At 41.1% G+C, this 26,588-nt stretch overlaps 1 protein-coding gene across 4 annotated transcripts in view; it reads right to left on the bottom strand.

The window, feature by feature from the left end:
• Window positions 1-26,588, bottom strand: part of patj (PATJ, crumbs cell polarity complex component) — a 108,118-nt gene that overhangs the window by 46,331 nt on the left and 35,199 nt on the right. For all 4 annotated transcript variants that reach the window (XM_023954072.1, XM_011473814.3, XM_020702216.2 and 1 more), the window contains 10 exons: window positions 26,007-26,072; window positions 17,894-18,163; window positions 17,643-17,736; window positions 17,504-17,567; window positions 15,370-15,450; window positions 15,227-15,298; window positions 10,265-10,442; window positions 9,334-9,444; window positions 8,777-8,833; window positions 7,875-7,977 (listed from right to left, as the gene is read on the bottom strand). In XM_023954072.1, the coding sequence (XP_023809840.1) occupies window positions 7,875-7,977; window positions 8,777-8,833; window positions 9,334-9,444; window positions 10,265-10,442; window positions 15,227-15,298; window positions 15,370-15,450; window positions 17,504-17,567; window positions 17,643-17,736; window positions 17,894-18,163; window positions 26,007-26,072 (1,096 nt within the window). The remainder of the gene's footprint in view (window positions 1-7,874; window positions 7,978-8,776; window positions 8,834-9,333; window positions 9,445-10,264; window positions 10,443-15,226; window positions 15,299-15,369; window positions 15,451-17,503; window positions 17,568-17,642; window positions 17,737-17,893; window positions 18,164-26,006; window positions 26,073-26,588) is intronic.

Here is a 26,588-nt window from a genome sequence, read left to right as displayed (position 1 = left end):
GAGAAAAGCTCAGCTGAGAAAGACCTTTTTTTGTAAAAGCAATTTTCTTATTGATCTTGATGAGTAAGAATAAGTTCTTTGTTACTATAAATCTGAGCTAAAAAGGGCAACACAAGCTTTTATTATTAATGTTTTTAGCAGCAACAACAATAGTCTGTTACAAAAAGTGCAGATTTCTATCCCAAAGCTTTGCCCTTTTCAGCAGAAAAATACAAAACTAAATCATCCGTCACTAATTATGTCTCGTTTCAAAAATCTGCTCTTGTTCATTTTCTTTTGACGTCCTTTGAATAATTATTTGATTGGAGTTTATTTGAATAATCTTATTTTCTTTTCATGTAATCCTCATTATTCCATTGGATTGCAGTGACTGTATTTACCTACAAATCAAACTACCAGAAATAAAAGGTGGTTAAGCACCAACAGACAGGAAATATTTCAACCAAACAGGAACTCTGCCTGATCCTGTTCTGTTTTCGCGGGTGTTTTTTTTCCAGAACATCGTCATCATGAAGACCATGTTCACAAACAAACACCAGCATGGTTTCCTGCTGGGTCATTCGTCTCTGTTGTTCTGCTCCATACATCGATCACAGACACAAGCATATCATGTCTCAGTATCTGCTTTTCACATGTAAAACATGAAGCAGTTTTCTTTCCTGTCTCTGATTTGAATTAAAAATATTCTGTTTTAGTTCTGACTTGGAGGGGGGAGAGGGTTGGTACATTGCTACAACATTGTTACAAGTTCATTTCAGGTCTAAGATTCCAGTCAAAACTGAGTCAAACATCAGAGGCACAAACACCGATGGCTAATCTGTGACATCCCCAAGACGATTCAGAAAAGGGAAGGTGGTGCCTGAAAGGGGACGGCAAATCGACTGGCGTTTGCTCCGCCCACTTCAATAAAGTTCTGAGAATGGCATAGGTGTAAACTACCCATTTGTCATATTTATCATAGAAGTCAATGGAAATTTGCTTCCTTCCGACACCAGCCTCCAGTGGTTGTTTGAGGAACTACAATATAAAGTACTTGTTTTAAAGGGCCTATACCTTGCTATTCTTAAGGCTTTTTTAGTAAACTGTATCCATATACATCATTGTATATTACTTTTGGCACACAAAAGAAATTTTTTTTAAATAAATATTAGTCATTTTCCTGAGCTTTTATTCAACCCGAAAGTAAGACGACTCGATCTCTGAGGCTCCGCCTTTCTCTTCTTCTGGGTAACGCCCATTTTATGATGTCAACCTAGAGTCGGCAGCGTGTCCGTATTTCGGCAACGAAACCAAACAACACCCAAACTTTTGCAAAGGTGGATGTGCAGATTGTCAACACTAGCTCTGCGGAGAAAGTGGGTCTGTGTGTTACCCTGGAGGCGGTGCTGGCGGCACAGACTCTTCCTGGAAGGGGCTGTTTTTACTTTTGCGACGTCACAAACTTGTTCCCACTTGTTTTTGTGGATTGGGTGGGGCTGGTGTTTTTGGAGTAATACTCAGAAATGTAAGAATGGATTCAAATACCACTTTAGAGTTGTTTATAGGGAGGAATTAACATTGAAAAGTTAAAAAAAAAAAAGATTTTGCATAACATAGACCCTTTAAATCATGTGGGGGGGAATAGAAGGGGACAAATTTGACTGAAACGGAGGGTGAGAAAGATTCAGCTCTGTTTTTCATTTAAAATGGACTATGAAATTTTCTATATTAAATATCTGTTAACTAGTCAGAAGTAAATGGAGCTCAACAAAATAAAAGCATTTCATTTCTGTAAAATGAGCTGCTGGGATCACATGGCCATGTCATGTCGCTGAACATGTTTACGCAACAGAAAACTTCAGTTGATGTAATGTAATATAACTTAACACTTTTTGGAATGCTGTCTTTGCATAATCACATTTTATCCACATTTTTCTGGAAACCACAAATGTGTGGGTTAGAGAAAGTTCTGGTTCTGTTCTCAGTGTTTGGGGTTCTTTGGGAAATAAAAAAAAGTCTTGAGTAGATCTTTAAATAACAAAAATTACTACAAAAAAGGACTAAGAGAAACCAAATAGTTAATTTTTTTTATAAATATAGATCAAAAGCTAAGGATATTTTGGTTTGTGGATGATTTATTTGTGGGAATAAGAATTCCTGGCAGGAAATACTAAAGTATTGTTTTAAGTGTTTTAAGACCACATTTGTAAGGAACCCTCACTACTTACTAGTAGTTAAAGATATTGTGAAAACTTGGTGGATGTCAAACACAGTTTCACTTCACAGAGTTTTTGGATAGGAAGGTAATAGTATTGTGGTGATAGACAAAACTTATTTAGTGTTTTCCTCATAATGGTCTCACTGTGTTCAGTGTCTTACTTACTGAGGACAAATTAAAAAAAAATCCAAAAGAAAAACCTTTTCAATGTGACATCAATGTCAACATTCTGTGGATATAAAAAGCTGATTTAACTGGTAAGTCATTCCTAGTTCACCATTCAAACAGCCATGAACACATGACATCACGTAATGGATGAGCAGCTGCACCTGGCCATAGCGCCTTCAGGTTGGTAAAAGACAGTCAGAAGTTTCAGGTGAACTTGGTGAGTCTCAAAGTGTCATCAAGACTTAGAACTACTGTCAGAGTTTGTGACAGACCTAGGAGTGGAGCCCCACCAGAGACAGACCACAACCATGACCAGAACCTAAGGACCTGTGGACTTAGGCGTGGTTTAGCAAATGTCACACAGCTGCAGGCCTGTTTACCAGACGTGAGGGTCTTAGTGTTTCCAGACTAACCTTTCACAACCAACTCCACCACTCTGAATGACAGACGACTGTTGCAGGTGCTATCACTGACACCAAGACACTGCCTTGAACGTTTGCAGTGCAGACCATGTGACCTGGACGACGCAGCAACGGTCTACCGTCCTGTTCACTGATGAACGTCGGGTCACCTCGCACAGAAATGATGGTCAGTGTTGCTGGAGAAGACGAGCTGAGATGGTCCAGTCACTGCACGTTCTTACCTCAAAGACATTGTAGAACCATCATCACCCCCTAATTCCACCAGACTTTCAGTTCATGGATGATAACTAACAGAGTTGTCACAGCTGGACTTCAGGAGGTGAAGTTCCCTCCTTAACCCCCAACTACTAAAAAAAAAAAAAAAAAAGAGTATAAAGTGGGATTATCCAGTGCCTAAATATGGTGAGCATGATTTTAAAAGCAAATAATGCTCACTATGTTTTTCTTTTTTTAACGGCAAATAGGACGTCACCAATTTCACAAAGTGAAAACTTAATCAATACAAGCATTTAATAACGACCATTAATGAATCCCCTGTATTCTGATGAGAAACCGTTGATGGTTTATATTAAAATACAATTCAATTCTTTTTTTTTGTCTCAGGAATTGTTTAAACACAAGGCATTGTGGTCTTTATTTCCCAATCTAGTGAGCATTGATGCACACTAGTTTTTGCACAGATTCTTCTGGGAAATTTCTAGGGCACTGGATCTTGGACTTGAAGATTCGGACAGAACTGCAAAATGGCCAACGCACTATATAGTGAGTAGTGAAGGAATTTGGATACAGCCATGGTTTGGCCTTCAATGACCTCTGACCTGTATGTCTGAAGCAGAGGCTGGATAATGGTAGTCCAACCCCAAGTGACCCGGGAGAACTGCACGTAGCACTTGTGGGAGAGTAGAAAATATTGCCTCAGAACAACACGCTGAGACTAGTGAGGAGCAGGAGACATCACTGTCATTGCAGCAAATGCTGGAAATCCTCCCTTTTGACATGGTCAATCGTTGTAATTAATCTTAATATTGGAGGTAATACATTTAAGTAATAAAAATTGTGTTTCTTCCTATGTATCATTAGTAAATCAAAGGGAACTTCCAAGTATTTCAATGACGTTTTGACCAATAGGACATGCGCTCATGTAAACAATATCCCTAACCTATTTTGAGTAGGGTTCATTTGTGGGATGATGGGTATTGGGGACCATCTGTAATTGGCAACACCAACCCGTGTTCACAGCACTTTTCTTCACTTCCACATGTTTAGGGTGTCTGGTTCACCCTGAGGGGAGGGGTCCCATCTGTACGGGGGCTCTGCTGCAAAGCTCAGAAGTTCCCAACTAATTTTAAATTATCATTGTCCTGGTTGGAGGAAAAACAAATGAGAACATTTTGCTGCCACACAACAGAGCATTTATTTTTTTACAGGTTCAAGTTTGAACATTAAATCATTTTCAGATGTGTTGATTTGATTCAGAGTTTTCTGGACAGATTTGTGCAGAAAATATATTTTTCAAAAAATGTTTCAAAGCAAGTTCATTTCTTTTAATCAGATCTGATTTTTTCTTGAACAATCAAAATATTTTTATAGAACTCAACAGGAAAAACAAGCTCAGAAGAAAATATCTACTCTAAAAACCACCAGCAGAAGCAAGCCAGCCACTTAAAAACATCCCATGAACTTTAACGGTTTCCCCAACCAAACCAGCCTCAACCAGCAGCCAGAAAGCCCTCGGCTTCAGCCCCATCTGCCTGATTTACCGACCCCGACCAGAGCAGCCAGAAAAACCCAGAGAGAAAAGCCTGAAGAGGAGCGAGAGAAGCAAACATGGCAACCAACTGAGAGCGTTCACTCAGAGCTGCAGCAGGCCTACACACGGGACGGGCTGCTGGTTCCTATGAGGCCTGCAGAGACAGAAACACACATTAACACAACCTACAACACAAACATGCACCGACGCCCGCCAAATCCACACGGTGTCCCCCAACATTTACTGAGAAGCAGCCCCGCTTTCAAGACATCTGAGCAGGAAGTATGATCATGCCCCGACACTGATGAAGCTAAACGTCAAGCAAAACAACAAACATGATGCAGGAAAAAAAGACTAGTCACTGGAAAATGTTCACTGCCTTTCCCTTTTTAGAGTATTTTATAAAACTAGTCATATGTTAATGGAACATAAAATATTAATTGAAAAAAGCATGTTTACTAAACAACAACATCGTAACATTATTGTCCTCAAAATAAAATAAATAGGAAAATGTAGAAATCTAAAGATAAAATTCAGTCTATAGAGTTTATGATGTCATTTGTATCTTAACCCTGGAGCCGGGTAATTTCCACCTGAGCAGAACTATTTACATGAATTTCAAAATGTGGCGTGTCAAGGAGTCTGCGCCTTCACCAGGGAAGTCTGACATGCCCAAGGAATGGGTGGACCAAAGACCAAGTTTCTAGCATCATTTTATTATTTGTTTAGGATTCTTTGCTCTCAAATTCCTAATTTTTGAGCATGTTTTTATGAACTTCCTATGTTTTTCTTTTTCATTTTGTTACACATACCACAGTAGAAAAAGAAAAAAAACAGTAATTTATCATGTGTTGTCATGTTTTGATCTATTTTTTTATGACAAGTACTGTTTGTTGGGTATAGTATATCAGGTAAAAATTACCCAGAAAAAGTGATGGGGTAACTTTTTATAGCAAAACTGTTTTAGGGTTGAGCAGATAATCTTTAAAGTCAAAATGTTAAGGAAACGTTTGTTTATTTATTGTTTATTTAAATGTTATCCTTTTCTGTAAAAAAAACAAACTATAAACTACACGTTACATTTTATGTTTTACGAAAGATTTTTGTTTATAAGGCACAGATGTGTGTTTGAGTGGGGCAAAAAAGTGTATTAGCCTCCTTTAGCTGTGCTAGCATACAGCTAGCTGGACTTAGTTAAAAAGTTAAAACTCAAAACACAAAGTCGTTTATTTAAAGATGAATACCTGAGAACAGAACACGTGTGTAACAGGAAGTGTCACTTTGCGGAAACAACGAGCTTTTCCAGCTAAGCTAACAGATGCTACGTTTTAAGATCCCAAACGTTGGTGGAACAGGCCTGAACACAGACCCCATTAGGCTGACAGTGGTATTGCACACACCCCACAGTTTGAAGGTCCAGGAAACGTAGTTTAGTAAATGCTGAATTTATCTGATTTTAGAAGGAAGAAGATAGAAGGAAGACAGACTCTAAAAAGCAAAAATGATTGTGAGGCTGATGGATAAACTAAAGTCTAACTTTTAGTATACCTTATAAATAAACACTTTGGGGGCTGGGGGCGTATTCCTAAAATGACCTCTTGAGTTTAAATGTGCAAGAGAGTGACTTGACTAACTTCTCTGTTCAGAAACAGTTAAGCCCATAATCTAATATGTTTATTGTACAGACTGAGGAAGGTGATGGCTGATAATAAAGCATGAGATATTTAAATACATTTGAAGTTGGACAAGATCAACAAAGACTGACCCTGTAACACTGAGCTGTTACATGCAATGTAACAGCTACCTTTCTCTCTCGTTTAAATTCTTAAAGTTCAAACCTTCATGGAAAAGGACGTCCAGGATTATAGAATGAAAACAAAGACCTGATCACGCTGGAAGATTTAACATCGAGGCTGTGAAAGGGAACACTAAACCCTTTCAGGTCGTGTTGGGCTAACTCAACATGCTGGTAGTTGGGTTAGCACATCGCTCTTGTTCCTCACAGCCAACAATTCAAGTCCTGCAGCACAACCAGTTTTTCTACCAATTATAGTACTTTCCACCACAAACATATATTGTTATTTCACCTTGCAATCTTAAATTTCCACAAAGTTGCACACATTAGCTGGTAGTTTGCTCTATAGCTACAGACACAGCAGACGTGTTCTTGAACACGCATTTAGCCCATGGTGTTGACACTGGACAAGCAGGGAGGGACTTCTTCTTCTTCCCCTTCTGTTTTGTTACTGTTTACTAGTGTATGTCCACCACCTACAGTTAAAAGAGTCAAAGTGGTGCAAATCATGCTAATCATACTCCAGGATTTTTCTTTGCCAGCTCTGTTCTGGTTCATGAAAGACCTGGTGTCATAATTCCAGTTGAACACAAACCACAATTGTTCATTTCTCCCACATGATCAATTTGCAAACAGTTGGCACTTCCATGAATTAAAAAGGGACGCCATCCATACATCACTACCCAATCTGAGTCCCCGATTGGTCCATTTTTAACGCGTTTCTTGGTCACGCATATTGAACGTAGAGCCCTGAAAACGGTTGTAGAAACTTGCGTAGCGACGGGTGAGCGCGGGAGTTTTGGTCGCAGAAGTCTGAAACGCAGACTTTTCATTAGAAGTTGCAGCTTGAACGTGTGTTATTGAGGCGGGTGTGAACGTAGCTCATCAGTGAGGATAAATGTCACAACCACAAAAGCAGATCCACACAAATCAAAGGTCCTTCATGAAAAGCCCTGAGCTGAATGAAGGTGAAACACTTTGTGGCTGGACTTGCTGCAGTAATCTCAGTCAGAAAACTGAAGCTTCAATGATCCTTTCAGACTCTTCTCTTCACACCAGAGCTTTCTAGAATCTTCTTAGCTGAGGAAAACTTTCATTTGAAGTTTCATTGTTTCCAGACACTGGAACTATTTCAGATTTTTTCCCCCACCAGAAGCTACAAAGGAGCCAAACAAACAACAAAAGTTCAGTTTAGAAAACCAGGTCATACCAGCAGAACCAGGGTTCAGATCAAAACAAACACTTCACAACAGCTGACTGCTGCCAACTTTACAGACACATCTGTGTGGGCATCATTAACAAAAACGAACCAACACCCCACCCGGCCCAAATCCAGAAACTAAAATACATTCAGAACCTAAAAGCGGGTCATGGTCATGGTCACACCTGATGGTCTAACAAAGATGTAAAAAGTCCCCTGCTGACTTTACTATTTGTATTTTCTTATGCTCATTGAAAGTCATGAAGACTCCTTTAATCCTTAGTTATATCGAACAAACACGCTAAAAACCAAAGCGGATCCGATTCCAGGCGGTATCTCACCTTTAGCCCGGCCCAGCTCTGAGGACAGGCCCGGCTCTGATTGTTGGCTTGGAGGTCTGTAGTTGGGAGGCTGCCTGGAGGGGGGCGGGGCAGTTTCTGGGTTCTGCAGAGATGAGTAGAAGAACAGGAGGCATCGGGCATGAGATGATCATGTCTTTAGCACAGGAGTCCTGCTTTGCTGCATAACACAGAAGTCTGTGGTGTCAGGACACGAACCAGAACACCTTTGAATTTGAAACGGTCTTTTGCTTCTTGTTTTCAGCACACACTGCCCACAAAAGTACAAAAGAGTTGTGAGTGTTTTTGCGTTGGATGGGTCAAACATGCTGTCATCTGTTCCCGTCAGAGTAAAGCTGAGAGGGAACAGCTAACAGAGGTTATCAAACGAGAAGATTTCTCGCCAAAGATCAGAAATCACAACTGTATGCATAAAATCATCTTCTATATAAAGCTTTCTTAGTTTAGGTTTCTTCCCTGCATAACCACACTGTTTGATAAAATATATGCACTTAGAAGGCTTAAACTGTGAAAACATTTGAGTTTTAAGACATTGGACACGTTTGTAGAGTTTAAATGTTAAGGTTTGAACCATAAAGGCTGATTTATTTTTCTTTGTTCCCAAAAAAATATGAGCTCTAGTTTTAGTTGTCAGCTTTACTGTAGTTTCAATAATCACTTGTTTAATTTGACTTGTTTTTTTTAGAATTTTCTACCTCGTCTTAATATTTATGACAAATATTAAAAGCAGTACTGTTATAAATGTGACTGAAAAGGCTCTTCAGCAGGTTGTTGTGTCATACATGTAACATGAACTCAGGTGTGACTGAGGCAGTGCTGCCCTCTGCTGGACATGTTAGCACTCACAACGTCGCTTTGGTTCCAAAACCTCTGTCAGAACTCACCAGAGACTCTGTCCTTTTGGGTTTTTGTTTGTAGTGTGATGCTGTAAGAGACGCGGGCTGCACAACAAACAAACACACAAACAAACAAAGACATCAGATCATTTCTACAAGCTGAAGTCAGTTAATCATGTTTTTTTGTTTTTATGCTAAGTGTTAAGTCACCAATTCAAATGACTTCTTCTACAAATTTCCCAGCATGCATTGCATCAGAGCACAATTCCTTCGAGAATGGTGTGACCTGAGAGGGAAGTTTATCAGGATGTAATTTCATTGGAATGTGATTTTAAAAACAAATTTGTTTCCAACCAGGATTCCCAATTTACTGCAAATGAAACAGAACACGGTCATAGAATCCAGACTTTTTGACCATAAATGTTTCAAGTGCTTTCTCCAAGGATGGACGGAATAATTACCACCATGCCGTGAATGAATGGTTTGAGTTTTGCTCCTGCTAAAATATTATTCCCATAATGCATGCTCCTATCAAATGTCTCCAGGGTAATAAAAAAGAAAAAACAGGATGTGTGAGTTGGTGTGTGTCCGGGGGGGTCAAGTACCCGTGGAACTGATGACAGGCTTTGAACAATGAAGACAATGGGGCTCGGAGCTGACTTGATGACACTGACCGCCTCCTCGTGACTGGCAGCTCGCAGGTCCACGCCTGACACCTGCATGCGCGCACACGCACACACACACACACACACACACACACACACCCACACACACACACATACACAAACAAGTTTTTAGGACGTTTTGTACAAAGCTACAGAAGACGCGGGTTGCTGCCTTTTGGACGGCTGTGTTGTTTGGTCCTCTTTTGTTAAAGCTCAAAAAGGATCAGTCAGTTGTGTTTGTGATCACAAAGTTGTGATTTTTGTGAGTTTTGTAAAAAAATTGGAAATGATTCAGAACTTTCCAAGACAAACCATTATTCTGTAAGAATCATCAATGCATGTAAAAAAAAAGATAAATTAAAAACTAAACAAACAAAAATCTAGCACCAGGTTTCCGTCTAGCTGTTGTCCTCCCTGAGGTCTGCACTGTCTGGGACAGTCCCAGGAATGTTGGTCACAGTTCCCTGTGTTTGCTTTTCCACCTCATTCTCAGCAGAGAACCAAAGACTGAAGCAGAGCAAACCAAAATCATGCAGTTCCAACAGCTGCTCGCATGGGGGCGCTGTTGCCCAAACCATGCAAATTCACAAGAAATGCTTTTTATAGGCGTTTGAAGCCCACACCTCTGTGCTCCTCTGACCTTTCACCTGTGGAGGAGATCTTTGTGGAGAAGCTGCCTTGTTGAAAACAGCAGAGCCACATGAAGATTACAGTCAAGGAAAACCTTGATGTATGGAACACTTTAACGGGTTTGGACACCCCTGATCAAATCTAAACATCCAAACCCCCCCACACCTTCAGACTTTTGTGTGTGCGGTGAGATTGGGGGTGGGGTGGGGTGGGGGGGTGCAGGAACCATATGGAGCCCCACCTCTAGGATCTTGTCCCCGGTCTTGAGCCTCTGGGTCTGAGCAGCAGGACTGCCTGGAATAACCTGCTTGATGAAGATTCCCTTCAGCTCCTCCCCGTTCTTCAGCCGCTTTATGACGTGTCGACCCCCGACGATGCTCAGGCCCAGAGATTCCCCCTCCTCCGGCCACACCTCCACCCTGCGGGGCAGAAAACCAGACAATGCTCAGATCATCAGGTTCATCTCACTGAACTTCCAAGGACCTTAAACTTCTGTCCTCCAAGCTCTCCTGAGGCAGAGCAGACTTTAACTCACAGTACCAACCCGTCCAGCAGTTAGAACTCTGCGGTATGGAGGCAAAAGTCCATGAAAAGTTCTTCACCAACAGCTGTCCTTCTTCTTTCTGGACAATTTTTGGAAATGCACTGAGGCATTGTGTAGCAAGGTGACAAAAGCTTTAGTACTTTATTCAAATGTGTAACTGGGACCTGTGAGGTACCTCAGGGGTTGATGCTAGGACCTCTTCAGTTTCAACACTACATGGTTCCAATAGGCCTGCTAATCTATTCTAACACAATTATGCACATGACACTTTAAGTACGACCACATCAGTGGTGTCCTCAGGTCTTTGACCAGACTTTAGATCAGATTTGGGGATATTAGGGGATTTTAATATTCATGTTGATGACCCCAGTGACTGCCTAGGAAAGGCTTTTGCAGCTTTATTAGATGATGTTGGTTTCACCCAAAGTGTGAATGAACCCACTCACTGTCATAAGCACACCCTGGACCTTGTTCTAACCCATGGGATAGAGATCAGCCAGCTGAGTGTCCTTCCTCTTAACCCCATCATTTCTGATCACTTTCTGATTACCTTCCAGCTTACACTGGAACATCCTTCTGCCCCAGTGAATAAGAAACAGCTTAGAAGAATCTTAACTGACCGTTCTGTGTCTGAGTTTAAACACACAGTTCAGCCAGTACTTAGTGATATTCTGAGAAAATACTCTGAGACCAGCTCCCATAGTATCAGTCCTAGTATAAATGACCACTTTGTTAATGATGCCTTACAAGCCCTCAGGAGTACACTCGATGTTGTTGCCCCCTTGAAACCTAAGTTCGTCAGACAAAACCGAGTAGCACCGTGGTTTAACGCTGAAACTCGTTCTCTTAAACGAGAAACCCGTAAGTTGGAAAGAGAATGGCGCCGCTCCGGTTCAGAGCAGTCTCTGGATATCTGGAAACATAGCCTATTAAATTATAAAAAAGCTCTGCGTAGAGCTAGAAGCCAGTACTATTCAACCTTAATATCAGAGAATGGAAACAATCCAAGATTTCTTTTTAGCACTATAGCTAAATTAACTCGCAGTCAGAGCTCAGTAGAACCACATGTTCCTGTTTCTCTCAGCTCTGATGATTTTCTTACATTTTTCGATAGTAAAATCTCAAATATTAGACATAAGTTAAATCAAGTTATTCCTACTATCAGCCCAGAACAGGCTGAAGCGGTAGAAATGGAGGCATCCATAGAAACCTCTGTAACATTAGACTGCTTCACTGCTGTGGATCAAGCGGAAGTAACATCAATTATTACGTCCTCCAAATCCTCAACGTGTCTGTTAGACCCAATTCCCACTAGACTTTTTAAAGAAACTTTTCCCCTAATTAATGATCCCATATTAACAATGATAAATGCCTCTCTGGAAACGGGTTACGTGCCACAGTCTTTTAAATATGCAGTTGTTAAACCTCTTCTGAAAAAGCCCAGTTTGGATCCTAGCATCTTGGCCAACTATAGACCAATATCAAACCTGCCCTTTATTTCTAAAATCCTAGAAAGAGTTGTAGTTAAGCAGCTTTACTGCCACCTACAGGACAACAGCCACTTTGAATACTTTCAGTCGGGGTTTAGACCTCACCACAGTACGGAAACTGCACTAGTTAGAGTCTCTAATGACTTGTTATTGGCCTCAGAAAAGGGACTACTTTCTATTCTGGTCCTGTTGGACCTCAGTGCTGCCTTTGACACTATCGACCACGGTATTTTACTCCATAGATTAGAGCAGGACATAGGGATCAGAGGATCTGCTCTCCAGTGGTTTAAATCCTATCTGTCTGATAGGTATCAGTTCGTTAATGTAAATGGCCATTCCTCTCAGTGCACTCGAGTCAACTATGGAGTCCCACAGGGCTCAGTCTTGGGACCGATCCTGTTTACGCTTTATATGTTACCCCTAGGAAACATAATCAGGAAACACAGCATTAATTTTCATTGTTATGCCGACGATACGCAGTTGTATTTATCCATGAAGCCTGACCAGAATGACCAGATAGAGAAACTGAACGCCTGCATCAGTGACATCAAGACCTGGATGACAATTAATTACCTCCTCTTGAACCCAGAAAAAACTGAGGTCATTATACTTGGTCCTAAAAACCTCAGAGATGCTCTGTCTGCTCAGATAGTCTCCCTGGATGGTATAAGTATAGCCCCCAATTCCACAGTTAGAAACCTTGGGGTTTTACTTGACCAGGATTTATCATTTAAGGCTCACATATCTCAGGCGTGTAGAACTGCCTTTTTTCACCTGCGGAATATTGCTAAGATCAGAAATATACTTTCTAAGAGTGATGCTGAAAAACTCATCCATGCATTTGTTACGTCGAGGCTGGATTACTGTAACTCCTTGTTAGCAGCGTGTCCTAAGAGTTCCTTAAGAAGTCTCCAGCTTGTTCAGAACGCAGCTGCTAGATTGTTAGCTGGAACCAGCAGAAGAGATCACATCACTCCTGTGTTAGTTTCGCTCCATTGGCTCCCAGTTGATTCTAGAATTAAGTTCAAGATCCTCCTGTTAACCTATAAGGCCTTACATGGAATGGCCCCGTCCTATATTAAGGACCTCATAGTCCCTTACCAACCAATCAGAACACTTCGCTCGCAAAATGCAGGACTGCTTGTGGTTCCTAGAATTGGTAAAAGTACGGTTGGAGGTAGAGCGTTTAGCCACCAAGCCCCTGTCTTATGGAATAAACTCCCAGCTCATATAAGAGAGGCCGACTCAGTTTCTACATTCAAAGCTAGACTGAAAACATTCCTCTTTGGACAGGCTTATTGTCAGACTAGTTAGTATTCAGAGATTATTTAACTTAATGTTAGTTTGTTTAAATTAAACTTAATAATAACTATTTCTTTTAAAAGGCTGCTAGAAGTTGAAGCTGGGGTAACTATGGTACACTGGGGTTCTGTCCTCTTTCCTTTTTTACTTCTACCCTTCCTCTCCTCTATTCTTGATCATAATTTATCATTTAGTTCTCCATGCCTCTGTTTGGTGCAGTGCGATTCATGTATTGTCCCTCTTTTCCTCTCCCCTCCTGGGGAGTGGGAGTGCTTCCAGACTCCAGTTGGCTCATCCGTGCTCCAGTTCCTGACCGTTTACCTCGCCTTTGCTCCTGCTCCTACACCTGGCTGTGGATCCTGCCTCTGGCTCATCTCTGGCTCGTCTCTGCTCTGTACCTGACCGAGTACCTCGCCTCTGCTCCTGCTCCTACACCTGGCTGTGGTTCCTGTCTCCGGCTCGACTCGCGCCTTTGACTGTCCCCACAACCACGGCTGGATGAAGCTCGTCTGCTGGACTTTTATATATGTAGTTGTAGATTTAGATAAGTTAATTCTTCTCTAAGATTTCTGGTAAATCGCCTGTCCGTCCTGGGGGAGGATCCCTCCTTCATGTGGGCACCCCTGAGGTTTCTTCGTTTTTTCCGGAATCCGGTTTTTTTGGGAGTTTTTCCTTACCGCGAAGGGGGGTCTAAGGGCAGGGATGCCAGTATAGCTTAGTCAGTTTGTTAGTTCATTTTAGTATTTTTCTATTGAACTCTTTGTATTTGTGATCCTTTTGATTTCATGTTTTACTTCGAAGCCCATCGAGACGACTGTTGTTGTGATTTTGGGCTGTACAAATAAAATTGAATTGAATTGAATTGAATTTGCTTGTGATCAAGTCTCTCTATGGTTTAACATCAAATGTCACCTCTGACATGATCAAGTCCAGAAAACAAACCGTTGGTTTGAATTCTGAGTGACACCTGATAGTCCTACACAAAGGAATCTTGTTTTAAGGGGATTTCAGTTATAACTGAAGATTTTTCTGCCTTGTGTTTTTTGAAATTTTTTTCTCCGTAAAGAATTTTGTGCATAAATTTCTGTATCAAAGATCCTTTCTAATTTTACATGTTACATTTGTTACTTTGTAAAAAAAAAAAACAATTAAAAAAAACCCCAATGTTTTTCCTATAGATAAAACTGTTGACATTTAAAGTCTTGGAATAATCCTCAGTCAGGGTTTGTGAAAGAAGTTATTGTCTTTACTTTTATCAATACTTAAATGTGTTGCTAAATCTAAACTCAAGCTGTTGCTTCTTTTTCCCTTTTCAGAAACACTTCTTTGTTTTGTCACCTGTTCTTTAATAGATTCCTTCATTTACACAGCATCTCTAACGAACCTTTCCAATCTCATTTAAAGGAACAAGGGAGAAAGAGTCTTTTGAGAAAAAAACTGGTGGCGTTTCTCCACCATACTCGTTTCTCCCTTGTGAACAAGACTTGAAACTTTTCTTGTTGTTTTTTTTACTGCCTTTCACTTTATTGTCTCTGTGAATTTGCCTGAGAGACGCACACAGCCGGTAACCCCATCAGTGTGATTTCCTGGATTCTTTGTTTACATGTAATTCCTCATAGTTGAAGTGTATGAATGATGAACATTACAGACCAAACTCATCTCTTTTATTAACTTGCAGAATTGGTAATGAACAAATACCTATTTTCCCCCCCTATGGTTGTAAATGTGTTTAGGTGGTTGAGGGTTCTTGGTAGTTCAAACAGTGACTTGTTTAAAGTTTAACTCACAGTTAAAACATAAAGACAAAAAAAATTAAAAAATTTTAAAAAATCAGTTTTGAGTAACCAGAGAAGCTGGAGGGTGTTACCTGCGGGGGGGTCCCCAATGGCTGTAGGGGGGCGTTTCCTCTCCCTCCCCTGCCTCCCTCTCAGGCAAAAGGCTGCAGGTGAACAAACAGAGTGAACTTCCTGCAGATGTCAGTTTTACCTGCAGCAGGTGAAGTTCTCCTACCTGTGACCGCCTCTCATTGGCTCAAAGGATCCCTTTTGGCCCCGCCTCTTCCTTCTTGCTGTGTCAGTCTTCTTGACGGACCTCCACATAAAGTAAACAAAAAGGTTTAGCCCAAAAAAAGTCAGATGTTTTGGTATCTTTCTGAATCAGATCTGCAGTAACGAAAATTAATACGATTTTTTGTCCCAAATTAACTGTTTTCACCAATGTAAAACCTAGCAGTTAGCATTTAAAAAATGATGCAGATGACATCTACACAGGGTTCCAACACGGTTTAAAAATTAAATTTAAGACTTTTTAAGAGCTAGCATATGAAAAATTAAGACCAATTTCTATGAAACCGTCATTACTTCATTACTCACAATTTGGTGCAGTATAACCATAGCAGACTAACAAAACAATAGTGTGTAAACAGTGTTGTTGACGTATGTTGACGATTGGTCAAAGTAAGATGAAGAGAGCATAAATATGGATGTGGGTGAGTATTCAGTAACTGGAGATATTCAGATTATTTACAATTTGTTGACAACAAAGGCAAAAGCATTTCAGTTAAGTGCAGGTTTTGTCTTGGAGAGGAACTGCTTTCCTCTGCCCTAGTGTCAGTGAGCAATCTGTCTATACACTACATAGTCTACTTTAAAATTCAAGTTTTCTCACGTTCATGTGGTGAAGTGAATGAGGTGGTGCTAAAAAACCCGATTGCACTTGTGTAGCCTCTATGTTTTTATTTGGAGGGTATCTTGGTCATTTTAGCTTTATTCCCTAGAGAATTTATATGCAAGTGGAAAAAAGTAATGAGCAGTGAGTAACTTTGAATTGGTGAATGAGTAACTGAATTACCATTTCATTCAAGCAAATAAAGGAATAAATGACTCATTATAAGTCAATTAACCAACACTGATTCTTGTTTACTTTTTTGTTTGGACACATATTTCATTTACATTTGATTATCTTGAAGAAACCCAAGGAATCTGGAAAACTACACCGTTCAGTAGCAGGAATTTCTCTCTCAGTCACACTGGTGGAAGTTTTGGATAAAGATGTCCTGGTTTTATCTTAATGAATCGGATCGTTCAAAATGAATTAATATCAAAACTGAACTGAATCGTGAAACACAAATATTGAATGGAATCCTTGTTAAAATGAGTCTTTAGACCCCAAGCAATAAGCATTTTCAGTTCAGTTTAATGGATGATTAGTTAGCATGTATGTTTAGGTCGACCAAGCGTTAGCATTAGCCGTCCTATGGGAAATTCCGTTATACGTTAGCATCAAGCTAGCTGGCTTTTTTTTCTGCTAGCGGACTTTGGCTTTACTACCGTTAGGTCACGAGCGCTTTAAAAAAACACGGGCTAGTTTTAGAAGTTTTTCTTGAGAATGTTTTAAGATGGGACAACTTGTACTAAGATCATTTTCCTGTTTTGTTAACATTTTGTTCTAGAAGGAGTCATTTCCACTTATTACACTGTTTTTTTAAACCAAAATGAACAATGAGGTACATGAAAACTAAAAACAAAAATACAAACCATTTGGTAAGAAATGGCAAAAAATACTTATTATTGAGCTGTATATTATTCATTTGGAGTCATTCTAACAGATTTTTAGGATTATTTTCCTCTTTATTTTTTCTTTATAGCTTGTGTGGAACTCCTGGTTTCTAGACTTTGAGATCTAAAAAAAGGACAGGCAATTTATTTTTGACTTCTTGTATGATTCCGTTGAAAAATTATAGAAAATAGACTTATTTTTGTTGCTTATTGTGTGGTTCTGTTTCATTAGCTGGGAGACAGTAATTCTTTGTATTTCATTGGGTCCATTCCACTGAAAGGTTAAGGACTGCTGTCATTTACGGAGTGAGGGGTTTGAATTAGTTTATGTAGTTTTTGTGAAAACCAAAAAAGTGCTTCCAAAATCATCCGTTTGGACTTTCAACAGAGGGGGGCAGCATAGGACTAAAGACTTACAGAAGCTCGGTGTGTGTGTGCATGTGTGGCACTGTGTATGTGTGTGTTTTAGCCAATTGGTTTTAGCTTTTTACGCCAAAAACAAAGTAAAGCTAGAGCCCAAAGAGCTGATGTAGCAGAGATGAAGACAGAACGAAGAGCTTCTAAATCAGAGCAGTGACGGTACTGACTCGGTGTCGGTGTCGGTCAGAGTGAGCTCGGTGTCGGCCTCGCTGTCCATGGACTGGGACAGACCTGCAAACACACGAGTATGTGAGCGGACATTATGAACATCAGATCACTCGGAGCTCCTCCGATCGCCCCTCTTACCCATTATAAATTTTCCCAAAGATCCCACGCTCTCATTGTCTGACTTCTGCAGCCTGTCATCCTCCTTTTCCTCCTGCTTCTCTCTTCTCCACATCTGAAAGCAAAAACAAGCGAAGATCAGAAAAGAGAAGCTCCTGCGCTGATGATGATCCTTTTAGTGCAAAGCTGAGCGGGGTGAGGAAGATGCGTCTTAGGGATTCAGTCAGAAGACAGAAACTAAACTTCAGCTCAGGCCTGAGCTCCAAAATCACCTCCTTTGCTCCTTTGGTGTCTTCAGTGGAGGTGAGCTTCCATTCTTCCCAGGATGGAGGAGAGCTGAGGAGGGAGCCCGACTCTTCCTCAGCTCTATCCTTCATCTGCTCCTCTTCTTCTTCTTCTTCATCCACAGCCATCTCATTGAACTCCTCTTCAGCCAGGAGATCCGAGATCAAATGGGTGGTGTAGCGAGGGAGACCTCCATCTAGGATCAGCTCCGGTTCCTCAAACTCCTCCTCTGGTATGACGGAGTTTTCCCCCAAACCCTGAAACCCAGAAGATCAAACTTTGACGAAAACCCACAAAAAAAACGGAATCAAACGAACATCTTTTTAAAAAGTTGAAATCATCTTTGCTCCTTCGAATGACAAGAATCCATAAATCAGACGATAAAACAACGTTTCTTTCTGGCGTTAGCAGGTGATGCAGCTCTGAGGAGCAGGAGGTGACGAAAAGGTGGAGGAGTTCAGGCACGGATCAACATGAAGGAAAACCTGAATCTGGATAAAACACACTTTATCAAATGTGACATTAAAGTTAAAGCTGCAGATCAGAGATCAACAGGAAAAGAAACATTATGACGAAAAATATTTATAAAAGAGTAAAAAACAAGATTAGATTACTTTGTAGCAAAATGTTTAGAGTTTTTCACTGGATAAAAAACAGGACAAAACAACAATTTGTCTGACAAGCTCTAAACGACTAATGAGTCTTTAATAAAACTGTACTTCTGGAATATTTTCTGCAGTAGAAAAAACAAACTTTACATGCCAAATAAATAAAATCATCATATTACACATTTCTTCATCCATCCAATCCAGAAGAAGCCCCCCCATCCCAATTCTCCTAAATTCTGAATGAAACTATAAAATTAAAGTCTTGCCCTGACAGGACAAGAGTTGTATCCACATGTATAAAGAAACTGATCTCGGGATATCAAGATAAGAGGAGTTAAGGATCAACAGGTGTTTGAATAATTCCAAATACATGTATGAACTTGATGGTGGGGAAATAATCAATCCTCTTTTAATTACAATCAATGAGTATTAGATTGTAACGTTCAATAAGGATTACTGAAATGTTGAAATTACAATCAATAAGCTATTGATTTTGCAATGAGTAGCATTAACTACTAATTGAATGTGATAATGTGTTCCAATGATAAACAATGATTATTATATAACGTTACCGTAACTGTTTACTGAAATCATGAATTAATGTTTTTCTGAAGATAATCAATCATTTATAAGCACTGGATTTTGTAATTTGAAAAGAATCTATCGGATCAGAACTGGATTACAAAAACTATGCAAAACTATAAAATTAATTATATAAGATCACTTTTTTCCGCTCTTTTCAAGCAATAAATCAATCTCTACTTGACCTTAGTTGATGATCACTGTATTTAATAAAGCAAATCGGATTTAAGTGTCTTTTTTGTTTGTTTTATTTTCAGTTTTTTTTTTATCTGTGCATTTCATCATATCTGTAATGAGTTTGATAAATCTGTGTACATTCTTTTATGCTTTTACCACGATGCCTTCAATCAATCAATACATTAAATCAGATTATTAATGTATTTCTATACAAATATATCTAAATATGTAAACTGTGTAAATTCAATATTGAATTGAATCAAATCGAGTAAATTGAAAGAATCGAACAGACCCAGGCTCTGGTGATACCCTAATAGTTTTATAATCTGGTCCATTAAAGATCACTACCCAGACTGCCTAGGGGGCAGTGATTGGTCAGAGGGGTTGATGGGAAGCTTTCTAATGAACTGTGTTGTTATTCAGGTGAGCCTATCTATCTTATCTGCACAAGCTGCATTTACAGATGGCGCATCAGAACAAATAAGAAAAACTTTATTCAACACTCACCATTTTCAGCTGTAGCACATCAGTACATATCCCTCCACCAAGCTCCTAACTACTTTACCCATAATGCTCCAACAATCCATCAAGCCTTCTTAGCTTAGCAAAACCTTACTAAATCATTTAGGCTATGTCCGAAACCCCTCATTACCCCCAACTACTAAAAAATTATATAGTCCAGGACTATCCGGGATATGAAAGCACTACTTTTTTACCTCTTTTTTTTTTAAATGGCAAATATGACGTCACAGATTTCAGAAAGTTTAAAATGAAATCGATATGAGCGTTTTATGAAGACAATTAATGAATCCACGGTGTTCTGATACTAAAAACGTTGATGGTTTATTTAAAAAATACATTTTTGGGGGCAAAAACTCTTCAAACTCAATGCATCATGGTCTATATTCAGCAATAAAGTGAGCTGCACACTGGTCTTTCACAGAGATTTCTGGGAAATTTCTAAGGCACTGGATTTAGGAATTGTAGGTTTGGACAGCTCTACAAAATGGCAAACACACTATTGTGTACTATATAGTGTGTAGTGATAGAATTCAGACACAGCCTTAGAAAGATTTTTTGAGCACCATGTCCGACAGAAAATAAATTCCAAGACCAGTAAACACAACCAGAATTCGGATTTAAAGACGCACTGACTTTTTCAGTTTTTTTTAAATTAATGGATTTTAAGTGGCCAAAAACTACAAAGTGCCACACATAAGTGACTGCACACACACACAGGGCTGTAGCTCCGTGTGGGGTGTAGAACACTTCCAGAAAAGTGCAGTAAATGTCATGCTTCACAACATCAGTGGCTCACTTGTACCTGACTGTTAGAACGGAGAGAGCATTTTGGCTCGTAAAAGCTGCTGCTTTGGATGGAGATGATGTACGGACAAGCCAGCTGCTCAGTCAGCAACAAAATACGAAAAAAATGAAATTAGCCGCATCCTTAAGCTAAAGACAACATAACTTTTAGAGGAGATTTTTTCCTCATTTTAAAAAGGTTAAGTTTGATAGGTAGGTACACGTATGGATAACGTTTTTGCAGGAAATATTACCTTTCCAAAAATGGTTCTAAAGTTCCACTCAGATCATCGTTTGGTCTCTTTTTGGTCTCTTGTAAAAACGGCTTAATCGTCTTTTAATGACGATTAAGCCGTTTTTACACTAAATCCAAACACCTGCGTCCTTTTCTAAGGCAGTTTCTGCAGAGCGCCAGTAGATGTGTAGAAATTCTCCTCCGAGTTGTAGCACGGAGCAAGCCTGCCCCCCTTCCCGTCACCTATCTGTTCCTCCCACCAGCTTACAGCTCTTCACACCCACAACCTAACTTTAGCAGTGCAGCAAAACTGGCGAGCAATATCAGGGCTATCAAGAAGTACGGTTCTGATCCAGATTCCAGGAAAACCAAGACATACATGGATTTATTTGTCTGACAGTGGAAGCATCACAATGGAGCAGAGCAGGGCTTGTCGCCCCCCCTCCCCTCTATGGGGAGCTCTTTTTCAGAACTGCATTTTTTATTTGCTCCTGATCTGCAACAATTTGAATAGAGAAATACACAGAAATCCGGATTTCATCTTAATTTTATAAATATATGCCGATCATCAGTTAAATACCACAAAAATGCTTTGTGCTTTCAAACACCAAAAACACCATTTTCATCTGACTGGATCTTTACTAAAAGGTGGAAGGACAACCAACATGATCAGAGCAGGAAAAAAAATCTGTCAGGGTAAAATGTGTTGAACCCAAGTTATTGCCTTGTTGCTTCACATGAAACGTAGCAAACTCAAAACATTTGAATCTGAATTTATAATCCGAATATTTAGGTTGAACTGAAAAGGAAATAAACACACGTTTACTGATGAATTCAACAGTAAATATTGTATATATTTTATAGTGCATGATTCAAATGTGTAAAGTATAAACTTATAGCACAGTCCATGTAAACAGACAACCTTGTGTGTGATGAGTTCATAAGTCCTAAGTGTATGTTAGGGCAGTTGTGTTTAACTTTTCAATCTGCAATATTATGTTTGTATGAAAATCCTTCAAGTTGTGTTCTAAAAACGAGGTGAGAAAACAAAGTTTGAACATTTGTTTCGCGTCTTACAGCTGCTGGGACATAATCCGATCAAAAACAGATATTTTATATTAAAAATGATTCACTTTGACGTTCAAGTGTCAACAGACTCTGTTGCTGCAGGGAAACGCTTCATTGATCATTGAAGCAGTCAGAAACACAGCGATCGAACCACCAACCCAGCAGAAGGAGTAGCAGCAGGTGGAGGGCGTTCAGTCTGATGCCCAACAACGGGAGGAAGAGGAGGAAGAGGAGCAGCTCAGAAAAACTGCAGTGAAACTTTGAACATTCATCTCTGGGAACATAAAGGCTTCCTGCAGCTCCCCAAAGAGCCTTCCTCAGCACATTCTGAGGGGATATCCTGTTCTCAACGCCGCCGCGCAGACATTAGCCCGCCCCGGGAAATATTAATGACAACACTTAGGCTAATTTCCACCGACATAGCCTCCTCGTCAAGGACTCTGCTACTCTTCTTTTAATTTGGGGCTGGGAAGCCGGCCCACCGTAATGGAAGTGAGCAGCAGACGGCGGTGGAGCGGAGAGCTCATAACGCTAACAGCATCTGCTGCAGACGGATGAGCGCCGGCCCTGACGGCTGAACTCAGACCCATAAGATTTAAAGACGCTGTCGTTTAATATCTCTGCCATTAGAGGATGAGGACGGCCCAGACGAGGCCTCTGCTCCGTGCACGCGCGCTGACGTCAGGCCACACGTGCGCGGCTTTTACTGCATCTGACCACTTTCACTTTTCACCCCAGACACGTGAGGTCTCGCCTGAATCACACCTGCCCGCCCCTCCCCGCCAGGCCCCCCCTCCGCCGGCCCCGGTTCTTGCCTGAATGCTTCACTCTTTAAAAACTACAGTCATTAAAAGGTTGGAAGATGCAGTTGCAACCTGAAAGTTCTCTGTTGTTGCTTTTGTCCTGCCAGCCTGTACTCAGACAAAACTCCTCAGGTCATCCGGACTCGTCGGTTCTGACCCAAACCGCTCAAACGCGTCTTTGGCCTGATGTGATGCAAACAGACTGAATTGAAGAGAAGTTGTGTGAAAACATTTGTAAATGAGGCTCCGTGTCCAAAAAGACATTTTTCACCTTGAAATAGAGCATGAACTTTGATGTTAAACATGCTGACGACAGGGGGGGGGGGGGGGGGGGGGGGTCTCAGATGCAGCTCAGCTTCTCTGATCTTAATGTGATTGTAGCTCCCTAACGTCATTGGTCGGTTGGTGGTTTGAGTCCCGGGCTGTGGTGTTTGTGGGCAAAGGCCCCCCAAAGCTCTGATTTCAGGATGTGAAGAATAAAGCTTTGAATCAAGCTGCTCTGAACTGTAATGAGGAGGCTGGGCTGAAAGGTGGAGGCCGACTGCTGCTGCCGTGAAGGCTTTCCGTCTGATTGTTTGACATCTGCAGACTCCTGTGCAGCGGCTGTTGCTCCACGTCCTCTCTGTGCCTGAGGGGTGCGTCTCTCAGAGTCAGTTTCTGCATTAAAGAAGCATCAACGACAATCACTTTAACAACAGAGGAGCACTGCAGTAATACTGAGAGAGGCTGTACCGACGAGTGTCCTCACAGCACCCCCCCCCCCCCCCCACGCTAATTTAAGAGAGGGATGCTGCCGGTTGAGCTGATGGAGCACTTTATACCATTCAGCCATCCAGCTGAGTCAGCAGAGGGGGGAGGGGGGAGGGGAAGGTGAAAGAGAGGAGAGGATGAAAGAGCAGGGGGAGATGGAGACATGATGAAGAAGGGGGCGGGGGGGGGGCATGAGGGGAGGGAATGATGAGGTGAAAGACAGCAGAATGACAGGGAGGGAGCACGGCGTCCTGCAGAGGAGAACTGCGCTCTCTGTTTGATACGGATCCTGATCCAACAATCGTGTGTCTGATCTGGATCAGGTCTTTGAACAAACACAGCGGATGTCGCGCTGCAAACGCACAAACCGGGACGGACAGGTTTAAGTCCGTACTTCCAGCCGTCTCTGGACTTCCGGGTCTCCTCAGTGGATTTCAGCTGAACTTCAGCAGCTCCTCTGGATCCAGATCTTTTCGGGTTGACAAAAACCCAGATTAAAAACTGGTTCCAGACCAACAGCAAATTTTGAAAAAGGGACCAAGCAGGAGACAAAATGGTGCCTCACATCATCGGTCAGAAGCGGAAATGATAAAAATTACCCTAACCCAAAGGTTTGAGAACTGTAGAAAATGTTTCCATTAAAACTTAAAACGAGAAAAACCGTAACTGTTAGGCAAGTTATTTTGTAGAAATATAAGGCGACGTCCAGGTCCGGTAAAGGATTTGGGGTTTGGATGTTGACGCCAGGTCCTGTTGGACTTTACTGGTTCAGATCTGAGAAGTTCTCAGCATGGTCTTTAAAAACCAGAACCTGAACAAAGGCAGCAGCTTCGGTCTTCATATCCTCTGTCAGAAGTGCATCTGTGGTTCTTTTCAAACGCTCCACTGGAGGATGAGACAACACAGACCTTTACAGAGATGGCACCACGAGACTCTAGTTGGTTCTTTGAAGGTTTCAAAGCTGAGCCAGAACCTTTTAACAGATGGCCCAAATGGTTTTTTTCAGGGACACCAGCAGGTCCAGAAGTTTCCAGTTTCTTCCCAATTTACGCCATTCAAGGTCAAAACTCAACATTTCAGTTCAATAAAAACTGAGAAAAAACAAATGACTTTCTTCATTCAGCTAATCAGGTGGACGGGCGGATGGATAAAAGGATGAAACAGCTCAAGTTCTGCCTTACAGCTGCTCCACGTCTGTCATTTTATGACCTAAAGTTTTCCAGAATTTCATTTTTTTGGGATTAATGCCATTTTTATATTTTAGGGGGATTTTGGGATGTTTTTAGCTTCAGAGTTCTGTACAAAAGCGATGAAGCAGATCCTTTAGACCAGTGATCTCCAAGCTTTTTAGGCCACAGACTGGTTTAATGTAAGGTAATATTACCATATAGACTGGCCTGTATGAGACTGAAGTGGACATCCAATTTTTTTCTTAACTTCCAGTTCTCATAATTTTTTGAGGATAAAGTTTATCCTCTTTATTTTCATTTCTGTCAATTACTCTCAGTCTACTTAAGCGTCTGGTTGTTGGTTCATCCTCGTCAGGTCATCTACTTTGTTCTGTTCTGCTTTGTCACCCTGGAAATGCTGAAAAATGGAGCACATTTGAACCAAGGACTTTGGATGAGTCATTGGACCAAACACTCTAGAGGTTGGCACCAACCAAAATGTCAGTGCACCTCAGGGATTCGGGAACCCATCGAGTCCACCTCCCTTGGCGTTTGCACGATCTGTTGGTTCTTTCTCTCAAAAAGCAAAAAAATGTAAAGTTTTCATTTGAATTTTCATTTTTTCACTGAAAGCCGCAGATAAATTTTATTTCAATGGTTGAAAACATGTAAGATGTAAAGCATCTCTGACCCAAGTTGCTTCTTCATTTTGCAGAAGACAACAACAGGACTTTTGCACGATTCTGGTGAAAATGAAGAGATAAAAGAAGCCACCATCTTTGATTAGAGTTCCTTCTTGTTCGTTTATTCTTGAATCTTTTTTCCTTGGAGTCACATTTACATTTCCTACCGTTGCTGATTCATGGCTGCACTTCCCCCCCACATGACTCGTGGCGGTGGAGTTTATGTCTTCCCTCCATCACTTTACTCTCTGTATCTTCTTGTGTGACAGCAGAATAAACTCCAACCTTCTTCGCTCAAATAAATCTAGTCTGACCTTCGCCTCCGTCCCTCTTCATCTCCACCATGCTCTACATATTTACCTACGCTAATTTATTCCTCCATCTATTTTTCTTCAGCGTGGAACATCTTGGCAGCTGCACTCATCCGCTGTGGAGAGCAATAAAGCAAACCGAAGAGAAGTGATTCCAGAGATTAAAGGAGAGGCAGACGAGACTTCAATTTGGAAGATGGAGGAAGACGGAGGGCGCGGCCAGGGAGGCGGGGAGAAGAAGGAAACTTAAAGCAATTACACAAAACTCTGTGGTCTAGCACACCTGAGCAGGTGTTTCATATTGAGGTAGAGATAAATGATATTTGTAATTCTGTGATCCAGGTGGTAGCCTGTGCCCGGGAATGACCAGGTCTCTCTGAAAGACTTCACGTTTTCAGAGCCGGCTTACCTTTTGATCAGCTGCTGAAGCGTTTTCTTGGACGGGTTCTTCTCTTCTCACTCCTGGACCTTCCACCTACAGAGAACCCAGGTCTGGGATTAGGTCCTTCAGTTTAAGCAGGTATTGTGGAAAAACAAGTCGTCTTTGTAGTGAGAGCAAATGGCCGCGCTGGTTCGAGCGCTGCTTAGGCATCGGAAGCATTTTAACAGTATTGGTTCGGGATCGGCACAAGATAAAATCCAAACAGCACCGTCCCTACTGATGACTCCCCACCAGCCCTCCTCCAAAGTCACCCCCCGTGTAAACTACGTGATGGCAGGATAGTGGTCACACACACTGCACAGTCACCCGTGGTGCTGACGTAGGTGCAATCTCTGATCGAAAGATCACAGGTTCCGTTCCCTCCCTGCCCATGTGTCAAAGTGTCCTTGAGCAAGACATTAACTCCACATTGGTGGTTGTGGGTTGGGGCCAGTGTTCGGCAGTGGAGCCGCCATCAGTGTGTGCATGTGTGTGTGAATGAGACTGTGACTGTAAAGCACTTTGGGCTCTAAACCAAGACAGGAAAGTGGAATTCAAGTATTCAACATT

Source organism: Oryzias latipes, chromosome 4 (assembly GCF_002234675.1).
Source record: "Oryzias latipes chromosome 4, ASM223467v1".
NCBI classification, from domain to species: domain Eukaryota; kingdom Metazoa; phylum Chordata; class Actinopteri; order Beloniformes; family Adrianichthyidae; genus Oryzias; species Oryzias latipes.
Note: the sequence above shows the minus strand (reverse complement) of the source record. Positions and strands in the feature narration are given on the sequence as shown.